General features: G+C 43.4%; 1 protein-coding gene across 1 annotated transcript; it reads left to right on the top strand.

The window, feature by feature from the left end:
• Positions 1 to 2825: 2825 nt before the first annotated feature.
• On the top strand, positions 2826 to 10686 carry kl (klotho). Its single transcript, XM_076274886.1, has 5 exons — positions 2826 to 3551; positions 3914 to 4460; positions 4576 to 4844; positions 7823 to 8942; positions 10361 to 10686. The coding sequence occupies exons 1-5, from the start codon at positions 2826 to 2828 to the stop codon at positions 10684 to 10686; spliced, it is 2988 nt and encodes a 995-aa protein (XP_076131001.1).
• The last annotated feature ends 2376 nt before the right edge of the window (positions 10687 to 13062 follow it).

Genomic DNA, 13062 nt, shown 5'->3' with positions numbered 1-13062 from the left:
CTCTCCCTCTCGCTTTCTGTCACTCTTCACTGTCCTCGATCAATAAAAGGTAAAAAGCCCAAAGCAATATACTTTTTTAAAAATGATACACTTATACCATGTTCTTTCTACTGAGTAGCTACAGTGGCTCATTCTGTTTTGTCAGCTTGTTTGTCTGCCTCCTTTTATGTTAAGCCAGCCAGCCATAACATCCTACACATGCAGTATTATATATTTACTATTTTCAATGTTCTTTTTAAAAAAAACACTACCTGATAATAGTGTTTCTTTATAGTTTACACTGCATACTGTATGTGCTGCTGCTTACATACACTGTACTGTGCTGACAGTGTGATCTGGTGTGAAAGTAAAGCTCTTGGCTGCTGCGCCTGGTTGTCAGGGCAGGAGGCAAGTGGTGCCAGTTGTAAAAGGGTGAGATTGATCCTTATCTGTGCATCCCGCCAGCCTTGATTTCCCAAGACAAACACCAGCCATAAGAATGAAGACAAGCCAAACACATGAGACTTCTTACCCGTTTCTCTGGGCATCTGATCCAAATTGATTGCTGACCAGATATTATGAGAGTACTTTAGTAGTTTTGTGTTAAACCACTATTATTAACATGTTTAACACAGTGGGAGACCTGAGGGTTTTTCTGTGTATTCAAATCATACAAAAATATGGTCTAACAATAAATCGCCATATTTGGTAAATATAATCTGCACAGGTGCTCAAAGGTATTCAATCAGAACAGCATAGGTTTTTGACATATTGCATAACCCACTGTTTTTCTAGTTTGCTTTGGGTCATTTCCTTGCCTGAGCAAGGGCAACATTAAGTATGCTGTTGAGAGTAGGGTCAGGTGGTCTGTTAACATGTACTGTATGCTATGTGTCTACCCATGGGGCAATGGTAAGTGGGAGAGCCTTATAACAAAACTTATCTCCCCATTGTTAGCCTGGGCCCCTGGCCTCACCCCACACAGCTAACATCACTGATGTGAGATGGGATCAGTATGGCCTGCTGACTTCAGCTAGACAGGCAGCTTATAGGCTATGCCTCCCTGGTGGTCTGTTGTTGTCTGTCGAGTATTTCTTGTCTGTCATTGTGTCTCTGGATTCTGCCTGTGTGGTGCACACTCTAAAGAACAGCTGGAGCATTATAGCCTGGTAACTGATTTATCATGTCTGCATTGCAGTCCTACTTCCTTGTATCCAAGGTAATGATATGATATAACCTCTGATGTATACTGCGTGTATATATATATGATGCTGTATAGTAACAATATAGTTCAACAATGGCATCAACCGTTATCACTGGTTTTCCCAATTTTAAAGTTTGAGAACTTAGATAAACCATTTACCTCAATGGGGCCATAAAATACATGTCTGAGTATGGGGAAAAAAACGATATGCTTGGCTGACTCAGATAATGAGTCATGGTCACTACACTGTATTGGGTGACCGACCATATCCCTATCCTGATTTTAGTGGTGACCTGAAGGGCTAAGCAAACTATGCAAAATAAAATTACATTTAAAATTATAATTCAAACATTAGGAGTGACAAATCACACCCTTTCATATCAACAGCAGACATTCTTCTCTGACGCCACCTGTTGTTCTGTGGTGTGGACATGCACAAGAGAGATAGTTACCAAGTCATGTACCGCACAATGTCAACAGCCTGTTTTCACACCATGCACCCCCCTATATCCTGCGAATCAGCAAGGCAGGTCAGGACAAAGACAGGTGCATAGTCTTCTGTAGTCAACATTATGATCAGTCAGAAATGCATTAGATGAGGCTGACACATCAGGCAGGCTTAAGATCATTGATGATAAACTATAATGTCTATAGTGTTTATGTATATTGGCCTGTCACAGGAAGATTGTGTTACTGGATGTTCATACCCTAATAAGACAGCAATTTTGCACAAGGCCCAAGATGTTGTGTGTGAGAGAACAAATAAGATATGTCCAAGGGATATTGTGTTATCTCCATGTTTTACAAATCCTACCATCTGTATCCCTCTGTGGGCCCAAACACTAATGGGTGATTGATTGCCCAAGGGAACACTGAAGTGAAGACAACAGGCAGAGGTAAGGTTTTCTGGTATCATGCAAACCAACACCACAGCTTTGATGCAAAGGCCTTTCTTCAGATTATTACAGTTAAACACAGAATGAAACAGTTGGATGTTTATATCCATGCAGCCAATACATGTAATAAGCTTACTGTAAAAACGTTTCATATATACAGGAGAGAAGGTGAATTAAGGTTTCTTGGCATATGATTAGCTGCACACATTAAATGGTATATTTATCCACAGTCAAAGCAGGTTAATTATAGATTGCGTCATCAAGAGAAGTGATAACCTTTGACGTTTTTACACTCGTGTGATATGTCAGAATTGTAGGTCTTTAAACATTACTGATTCACATTTTCAGTGGACAGTCTCAGTTACTGTTGAATTTGTTTAATTATATATATATATATATATATATATATATATATAATTTTGTATTTATGGTCATTCTGCTAAATTGCCATGTAGGCATATGTAACATCAAATCCTAAAATGTCCTAAAATAGGCGAAATTGGATTGTAAATTGTTGTTATCGTGCCTTGATATGGTGCTGCGCTTGGAAACCGTTTTATGCGTCAAGTGCTCTGGTAATAATTGATAGATTTCCAGTGACTACAAAAGCGGGCTGGCGTGGGGCAGGCTGATTTTATGACAGCCAGAAGCGTGTGGAGATGATAAACAAGGTGAATGCTACAATAAGCCACATTTACTTTTACTTAAATGTGTCACAAAATTACCGGACAATAAGCTAAAAGGCAATGAAATACATCGAAGTTCTGTTGGCGATTCTTATTTGTCGTTGCACAAAATGCGTGGTCGCCAGTCCAGGAGACGGACTCCACACCTGGGGGAGATTCAACAAACTCTCTTACCCCGGCGACACAGCGTTTTTGTACGACACCTTTCCAGTCAACTTCATGTGGTCAGTTGGCACTGCCGCTTACCAGATCGAAGGGGCGCATAACAAGGACGGCAAAGGGTTGTCTATTTGGGACACCTTCTACCGCGGCGGCAGTCGAATAAACAAGGGAGACGTGGGGAGCGACAGTTATCACAACATCCCTGGCGATATCCGTGCTTTACAATTTCTTGGTGTGAGTCACTATCGGTTTTCTCTCTCCTGGCCGCGTATTTTCCCGAATGGAAGTGTGAGCAGCTATAATGAAAAGGGAGCAAATCACTACAAAAGGTTGATACATAGTTTAAAAGAAATTAAAGTGCAGCCTGTAGTTACTATCTACCACTGGGATTTGCCCGACAACCTACAAATTCGCTACGGTGGTTGGGGTAATCCTATTCTCATTGATCTATTTCGAGAGTATGCAGAATTTTGTTTCAAAACGTATGGAGATGATGTGAAATACTGGATCACTATAGACAACCCATTTGTGGTCGCCTGGCAAGGATATGGCACGGGGAAAGCAGCGCCTGGAATAAAAAATGAATCAGACTTGCCATACAGAGTGGGACACAATCTCCTTAAGGTAAAAACAAATAACGAGCACGAATGGTAAATTATATGTACCATGGGTAGGCTAAATGGTAAATTAAATTACTATTAGGCCTACTATCACTATTACTTAATTATTGAATGTTATACCATTATTAATATTCCTATTGAATATTGGACAATGTATTTGAGGAGCCTGCTGAGCAAATATGCTCTAAAGATTCAGGGTGGTGAAAAAACCGTATTAAAAAGTAAATTGTGCTTAAACCTACAGTATAAATCCGGTGTTGTTATCTTTTGGTTATGTCTACTCAGGAAGTAGGATAATGTTGCTCATCTCTTTGTGGTGGAATATTGTCACCAGGCCTGTTTCTGTTCATCATTGTTTTCTCCCAGGCCCATGCAGCAGCTTGGCACACATATGACAAACACTACCGTGCCAAACAAGGTGGAAAGGTCTCCATGGCTCTGGCCTCCCACTGGGTCAAGCCTCGCAGAAACCGGCACGAGAACCACAGGGCGTGCCAGTGCTCTCTAGACTTTGTGCTTGGGTGGTTTGCGCGACCCCTGTTTGTGGATGGCGACTATCCCCCTTGCATGAAGCACAAACTGTTCCACACACTCCCCGAGTTCACAGAGGCCGAGAAGCTTCACATCAGGGGCACGGCGGATTTCTTTGCCCTGTCTCACGGGCCCTCGCTGAGTTATCAGCTCAAGATCGAGGACAGCACCTCGCCGAGTTATCAGCTCAGCGATAGTTTTCTTCTGTTTGGCCAAGAAGAACAGCTGGACCTGCGTATGCTGATGTACTGGATTCACGCTGAGTATGACAACCCGCCCATTTTTGTGGTGGAAAGTGGATGGTATGAGTATAACAACATCAAAACCAAGGATGCTAAATACATCAATTATCTGAAGAGATTCATAATGGACACATTGAAATGTGAGAGCTGTTATAGTATACGAAACATATTTACATACACAGTATTCATTTACATTTCAGTATGGCATACAGTATCAGAGGCAATGTAATGTTTTAATATCTGTTTTATATCCAGCCATCAGGTATGACAATGTGACTGTAATCGGCTACACGGCCTGGTCTTTAGTGGATGGGTTCGAGTGGTCCCGGGAGTACACGATTCGGCGTGGGCTGTTCTACGTTGACTTCAAAACCCCAGATCAAAGGAGGGAACCCAAGGCATCTGCCATGTTCTACAACAAACTCATAGAGAAGAATGGCTTCCCCCTGCTCCTGGAACACCAGCCCGTCCAGGGGGTTTTCCCCTGCAACTTTGCCTGGGGTGTAGAAGCCAACTCCATACAGGTACACAGTGAAAGATGCAGTGTACAATTAAAGGTGCTGACCTCGAACCTGGAATGTACCCAAACGCAAATTGCACACAAATTCAAACTCATTACATTCTTCAGTGTTACTCAATTACTCACACTGCAAGGGTGTACGAAATTAGGTCCTGGACTGCACTAACCAAAGGGGCCAATATTGAGGCAGATAGAAATAGCAAAAATATCAAAACAGTAGATATATATATTATATATAATATATCTAGATTGTCCACTGGCCCACAGATTGCCTCGGCCCACTGGAATGTGTCCCTGTATGCCTGATGGCCAGCGCACCATTGGCATACAGTAGAGCTGTTCACCTTGAGACAACATGGAGTGTAGAAGCTTTCATAAGAACACAACTTGAGAAAATATTAACCCTTGTATCCGTCTTCACTGAACTCTTGGACTGCAGTTTAGAGTTGATGTGTTATAGAGTAGGACCTGAGGGGTATTCCAGAAAGCAGATTTACTTGCTTAACTGGGTATGTTAACCCAGAGTTAGTGGTAAACCTGGGATTTCAGTTCCAGAAAGCTCAAATATGATCAGGCTATGTAAGTAACTATGGTAACATAGGCTCTGAACTTAACTGGGTATGTAAACCCAGAGTAAATGGTAAACCTGGGATTTCAGTTCCAGAAAGCTCAAAAATGACCAGGCTATGTAAGTAACTATGGTAACATAGGCTCTGAACTTAACCTGGTAGGGGGTAGGTTTTGTTCAGGTTATGTTCAATTATATTCGGTTATTTCAGTGCATGTTCAACCAGGCCGCCATTGTCACACAATGGCGTTTCATTTTGACGAAGGTCCAATTGACAAAGAAGCACAAAATCATGTAGGCTAATATTCATCCGTGCAATTCACCGTGAGAGGGCGATCGACCACGACATCACATCATAGCCTATCCATTATTTTCTAAACGAGTTTTTCAAGAGCGCTAGTTTTCAGCTGAATCCTAAATATAGGGTATAGGCTTGAAAAGCATTCTCCATCCCTACATTACGCATGGTGGATTATAATAGAATAAAATAAATCTTTAATGTAGGCTAGCTAGCCTACACCATAGTGGACATTTGTCTTTGGCCCACCAGACAGATGGACAAACAACATCTCAGACACATTGAAGATATAATTAAAACAAGTGTAGTAGCCTACAAAAAAGGGAAAACATATAGAAAATAAATACGTTTAAATAAAGACTGCATAACAGCTGTCATGCAGGTAGGGCTATGCGTGTTGTCACTAAGTTTGGTTAAGAATGCTGATGGCATTTGGGATAAAATAGTTTTTAATAGGCTACACACGTGCTCTACGACTGGGAGTTTTTGTAGTGTCGGTCGGTGCGTAAAGTTTGCCTTGCGCTAAAGCAGTTCATTCGTTTTCATGGACACAACCCCAAGAGGATCATTAGTACCCAACTGCCAGGTCAGCATCACTTATTAAGTTTTCCAAATGTGCACCGACGATAGGCTGTCTTAGCTGGTGAGCTTCAATTAACGGGCTTTGGCTTTTTCAGAATGTCCTTATGGTCGAATGGATAGGTCATAGGCCACTTCTCTTTTTATATGTGATTATGCTTCACATCTTATCACAAACGTGGAGGCGAAATGGCAGGGCCCAGTAGGCCTACACGATGCCAGGAATGATGTAGCCTATCCGGGAGTCTAATTTGAGCGACACATTTCAACAGGGTGCGTTAGGGCAGGCCTACACCTTACTAGAATATTATCAGATCCACTACAGACTTATTAATGTGTAGGCTGTAACTTAATGTTATATGTGCAATTACAGGAGAACTCGATGGGTATGCTACTGGGGGAAAGAGGATAGGCTACCCATGCCTTTCGACATTCATCACCCTTCCGTTGCTGGAGCGCAAAGGTTTAACTTGGCCCACAGCTGCAGAACCCGCGTTAAAATAGAAAATGACATTTGTGATTCTCAAGGAGTCTATGGCCCACTCAATCTGTGACAAGGTAGGCTAGTTTAAGAAAGCATCATTCAAAGCAGTCAATACAATACGTAATGTCCACTAAATTAATGTCCACTACAATACGTAATGTCCACTAAATTAGTTAATTGTGCTTTTGACATAGGCTATCCTAAACGTACGCATTTACACGGTCAGTTAGGCTATTCTCTGTCAAGCAAGGTCTCGTTCCTTTCCAGACGCTCAAGTATTGCTCTTTTTTTGTTATCACAGTTCTCTCCTCCTCGTAAGCCTCGAGGAGAACTTGCTACTCCGCCTCTGAAAAATGCGGTGCTCTTCGTTTCGCCGGTTTCACTCATGGTTTCGACTCTCAATAGATGATGCCTTTATAAGTTCGCCGTGAACTCGAGGTTATCTAACACAGGGTTGATTGAACTAACTGGTAACCGGTGTTTTGGAACCGACAGCTCGGGTTTAGTCACCACAGGTTCAGACAACCCAGAGGTTAAGTTATATCTTTATACCTTTCTGGAATACCCCACTGAGGCACAACTACTGTATTTGCTACTATTTCACTAGATTTAGGATATATCACTGACCACCAGTATTCATATGATCAAGCACCTTCAGTATGATTAAAGTATATTTCAGTACTTATAATGCGCCATAGAATAATGTTTTGCAGTGGCACCCAAAGTCTCTCTAAGTGCCCCCAGTCTCGCAAATCAGTTGAATGTTTGTCATGGTAGATAAGACCTAATCTGTAAACTACACAAGCTCATCTGCCCTACTTCGCCAAACAAATGTGGGCGATGACCTCTGTTAGTCGGACTGCCCTTGTATGCACATCAAAGCGCATCTACTACTGTCAGCCAGTGCTTACTCTCAATGTTGTTTGCTTGGCTACCTGTTTTTTTTTTTTGTAATTCAATGTTTTTAGAATTAAATAAAACATTATGTTATACATTATGAAAAGCAGCATCACAATAGCAAGCATACCCTTTCTCTGTCCGTGTGTGCTTCAGATTGAGACGACCCCCACCCAGTTCGCTGACCCCAACGTCTACATCTGGAACATCTCGGGCAACGGTGAGCTGCGGCGCCTCGAGGGCGTCCAGGCCCCTTCTGTCCGCCCAGTCCGCCACTGCGCCGACTACGCCTCCATCCACCAGCAGGTGTCAGATGTGCGTCGCCTGCACGTCTCCCACTTCCACTTCGCCCTCAACTGGTCGTCAGTCACGCCCACAGGCCGGGTGGACGAGGCCAACGCCACCTTGCTGGGCTACTACCGCTGTTTCGTCAGCGAGCTCAGCCGCGCCAACGTCACGCCGGTGGTCACGCTGTGGCACCACACGCTGGGGCGCTCCAGCATCCCCGCGCCACTGGAGGGCGGAGGCTGGCAGAGCAAGTCCACGGTGGCGGCGTTCGCTGACTACGCCCGGCTGTGCTACCGCTGGCTGGGCGCGCACGTCAAGATGTGGATCACGCTGGCTGAGCCCAACGAGGTGCTGGGCTACGAGGCCGGCCACCACTTGCTGCTGGCCCACGCGCTGGCGTGGCGCGTGTACGACCGCGACTTCCGCGCCACGCACGGCGGCAAGGTCTCGCTCGTGCTCCACATGGACTGGGTGGAGCCGGCCATCTCGTTCAGTCGGCAGGACGCGGAGGCCATCCACCGCGTGCTGGCTTTCCGTGTCGGTTGGTTCGCCGAACCCGTCTTCGGCGGCGGCGACTATCCGGCACTTATGCGGAGCTGGTTGCAGTACCGCAACTCTTTGGGCCTGTTCAACTACCAGCTGCCCACCTTCACCGAGGAGGAGAGGCAGCTGGTCAGGGGCACCTACGACTTCTTGGCCATCAGCCACTACACCACCACCACCGTGCTGGATAACCAGGTTTTGTTGAATAACAAATACAACAACCCGACACTGGAGGTCCAGTTCAGCAACGACCCCACCTGGGTCGGTGCGCCAAACAACTGTGTGGTGCCTTTTGGCCTACGCAAAGCTCTCAAGTGGATACATGCCCATTATAAGGATGTGCCCATCTACGTCATGGCCAACGGTGTGAAAGTGGATCCCTCCCAATTTAAAGATAACTTACGAGTTTACTATTTGTACAACTACATCAATGAGGCTCTAAAAGGTAAATCAAACACAGTGTCATTTAAACTCTGTTTACATTCGTTTTTAAAATGCGTCCTGGGTGATCCGATCACAAGTGGTAAAAATACGCATTGTTATCTGATCACTGAAATCACCTGTCGAGGTGGTCTGAGACGTACAGTGTGTGACTATATCTTTTGTAGTGTATGTAAACAGGCCCTATGGAAACAGCAGGAAACAGTCAGTAATTGCCTTGACAGTTCTCAAATGTTTGGTGGCATGGAGGCTTGTTTGCATGTTACGGACATGGCTAAAACTAAATAATTACATTGAAAATGGCAACACTGACTGTCATAGGAGAGCTCCCATAAAAACTAATAGGCCTGTGATGAAGGCTTATTTATGAGGGAGGCTTCATAGAAAGGGATACAAATACAATACCCTTAGCCAATGTCATCAGTGGGGACAAGTAAAAAACTGTGGTCATTGTGGAGGTTTGTTAGGAAAATGATGAGCATCATCTTTTTGGAGCTCCCACCCTCCCCCAGCTCTTGACCCTCAGCTCATAGACACACAAACAAGCACGCAAAAGTGTTTAATCATTGACAGGCAAGCAGACACAGCTCACTGAGTGAGACTGGCAGTATGCTTAGTATTCAGGACACCCTTTTAGCCAGCTTACATACAGTATAAGAGGTATGCACACAGTATACACTCACATACGCATACAGTAGTGTTAAAAGGTCAACATGGACATTTTAGGGCCATTGTTGGTAATACAGCACCCACATTTATAAAATTACCCCCTGGTAATATGTAAGGGATAATGTATAGAACGCCGGTCATTACTGGGAAAATAAGTCCCGACAGGGCGAACCTGACCCCGACGCGCAGCGGAGGGGTCTTGTTCCGCCCTGAAGGGACTTATTTTCACAGTAATGACCAGCGTTCTATACATTATCTCGCTTATTATACGGCTACTTGCCAAAATGAAATAATAAACTCCCCACATCACTTTAGCCTACATAGCCTAGCCTATTTGTTACCGTTCATCGTGGCATTTGCTGAGAAAAAAATAGTTCGCAACAACACACGCTGCTGAACTTGAATCAATTCTTTAGAACACAGCTGATCATCCGTCTGCTTTCACGTTTGAATGAAGTTCCAGTCCTTGCGTAGTGATATGAAAGACGTATCAGAAGCACAAAACCCGTTGCCATTGACAGCGGTAATTATATGTTTGCAGCGGTAATTACATGAATATATCTTACCGCTAGAACTTTGGGAAATCCCATTCAAGTCAATGGAGCGTTCTACTAGCATTGTGAAGAGCCGTATAATAACTGTATATTTGTTGTGGAAATGTATGTCTTTTATTACAGTAATTGTGACATTCTTTTAGTTTTCACAACCTAAAATATCCTCAAACCAGTTGTTCTCATGTCCTCAATTTTGCAGCTTATACACTGGATGGGGTGAACCTTCAGGGCTACTTTGCGTATGGCCTCAATGACCTGCTCGATCCTGGCTTTGGCATGTATGGTTACGTGCAGGACGAAGTCATCGAGAAAGCGTCGCTGAGCCACTACCGCAACATCATCGACCACAACGGGTTCCCTGCCCCAGAGTTGGCTCCTCAGCAGTGCAAGCGACCCGTCGAGCCTTGCAGCGGCTGCCACATCCTGGCCAAGCACTCGGTGGTCGGCTTCCTTTCACTGGTGGGCTCTGCGTTGGTCATCACGATGGGCCTTACTTTGTATTACGCCACCAGAAAGCACAGTTAATTACTTTGTATTAAACCACCAGAAAGCACAGTTAAGTGCTCCGTATATACAGTAGGTCTTTCATTTACCCCCTACACACCAGCGCCGAAATGTTTTACTGACAAGCATTCCATAAACAATGATACGGTGGTCCGACAGAGTTTGATGCTGGTGAGCGGGGTTGTATTGAAAACAACGGAATGGAATGTAGCGAAATGTCGAAAGTGGAGTGTGCTGCACTCATGTCGGCGCCTATGCGTGGAGGCCTTTAGACACCTCTTCAGTCTCTGCTTGTGTGCCTTTTGTGATGCTGGTAGAACAGACTGTAAGCAGTTACACATTAGATATAGACTGGCAAGGCTTTTAGTGAAATGGGAAATATCAGTGTAGTAGTGTTTGGCACCTAAGCTTTTGTACATTAATATTATTAATTTGTGTATAATCAATGTGGACTAAACAATGTTAGATTCAAATATTGTTGTCCTGTGAAGTAGCTGATGTCTTTCTGATGAAAACAATGTTGCATATCCCGTCAATGAGCCAGCTATCCTATTTATGTCAATCATTTTAGAAATCTGTGTTTTATTTTTAAATTAATTATACATATTTTGTATTTTCAGTAGGTCTATGTAATTTATTCTAGATAGCATGTTTTCATATGGCTTCATGTTTTTTTGATCAATGTGTGTTTGTCAAAGCATCTTTCTTGTGCTTTGTAACAATCTATAATAAATAGTAGGTGTGTACATATTTAGCTATTTAACAGAAACATTCCCACACACATTATCAGTGACAGCTATCAGTTTGTTGTTAATGTGAATGTTCATTTTTTTTAAATCACAATCCGCTGACCCTATTCCCTATGCCCTGGTGTATCATGGGTCAACTTTTAAGGCCGTCACACACGTCATGTGACAGTTGAAAGCGACGGTGGAATTCTGTTAATCGCTTTGCTAGACACACAACTGGCGACGCAATCACCCATCGATTCAGTGGAGATACACTGACCAGAAAGCTGTTTCCTATTATGACATATCAAAATCGCCCTGAAAAATAGAAAGGGGGTGTTTTGGGCGATGTGACGGCGACGGTTGCCCTTTCGTTCTACTTGCCGTGTACGTTTCCCCATTCACCAATAGATTCTATTCAATTTTGCCGGTCACCTAAATCACTGTTGTGTTGCTGGCCGTGAGTGTAGGCCTGCCAGTCTTGCTGTTTCCCTTTTTCTGAACAGAATTTGTTGAACATCTAAAACATGTTGTTTCATGGTAAGTGCTTTTATCTGAAAACCTGTTGTTTTTTTTTAAACTAGTCTATATCTCACCTTTCTCAGCATTCTGCTTAGCTAACTCTCTAGGAAGTTACAGACACCAAATGTCTGCAGAAATGCACATCACTTAGCCTACATCACAGGGTCCAGAGGACAGTTCTGACTGACGTCAGGTCTAAACACACAAAGAGTGGCTTAAACAATGACCTAGACAGCTGGGTAGTGAAGGAAACATTTAAGAATGTCACTGACAAAGTCTTTAACTGTCTTCTCTTTGTCTACAAATTAGTGATTGAAACTATAAATAACTCACTCTACTGTAATACATCATGTATGAGTATCTATGCAATACAGTAGGCTAGGCCTATTGAATCATTTAAGAGGGTCACAGCGTAATACCAACACCCACTAATGATTTAAAAGGGTCACAGCCTAATACCAACACCCACCCTCTAATATAATTTAAGAGGGTCACAGCCTAATACCATCCACTTGATGAGGGGAGAAGAGACCCTTGTCTAAATTGTATTGTGTGAACACAGGGAGGACCAATATGCCTGTGCAAATCTATCCCTTTGTATTAAATCATAGCAGAGGTACATACTCCTGAGTCTCCATTAATATATTGTTATCTATAAATGTAATGGGCAGGCATGGGTGCCCATAGATTTCATTTCCTTGCTATCATATTAGATGCTGAATACAGAACAGGACAACACACTGATTCAGAGAATGACTGGTCTAATGTAGTAGCCTGGGGGCCAGGCCAAACTCAGTCCCGCCCACAACATTTGAGGTCTGGAAGTTCGGTCTGGCATTGCTCCATTGTGGAGTAACTATGCTCGCCCTAGATCGGGCGGACCAATCAAATCGGGCTTTACGATGATGGACAGGTGAGCAACAGCGTCTGGTCTATCACGTCATCTGAGCACGCTTATTAGGCCTATGTTTGAAACAAAAACGCTGTGGCTAGAAGGAGACATGGCTTTTAAGACCCCATATGGAAAATGCATATTATTTAATGAGGTTTTATCACTGAAAACGATTATTTCTGAAAACTTTGGCCAAAGTTTTGATGAGATGTGGGAAAACTCATGGTTTCACTTTCATCAAGGGAAAACAGTGCT

Source organism: Alosa pseudoharengus, unplaced genomic scaffold (genome assembly GCF_046254945.1).
Source record: "Alosa pseudoharengus isolate Yale_2024_CS ecotype anadromous, Long Island Sound unplaced genomic scaffold, YU_APseudo_1.1 YU_APseudo_1.1_scf_8, whole genome shotgun sequence".
NCBI classification, from domain to species: Eukaryota; Metazoa; Chordata; class Actinopteri; order Clupeiformes; family Clupeidae; genus Alosa; species Alosa pseudoharengus.
This window is presented reverse-complemented; position numbering and strand designations above follow the sequence as displayed.

Bases quoted from the DNA above. Each gene is read 5' to 3' on its own strand.
- kl (XM_076274886.1), top strand. From the start codon at position 2,826: ATGAAATACATCGAAGTTCTGTTGGCGATTCTTATTTGTCGTTGCACA. The intron at 4,461-4,575 runs GTGAGAGCTGTT...TTTTATATCCAG, and splicing joins CATAATGGACACATTGAAAT to CCATCAGGTATGACAATGTG. The intron at 8,943-10,360 runs GTAAATCAAACA...TCAATTTTGCAG, and splicing joins CATCAATGAGGCTCTAAAAG to CTTATACACTGGATGGGGTG.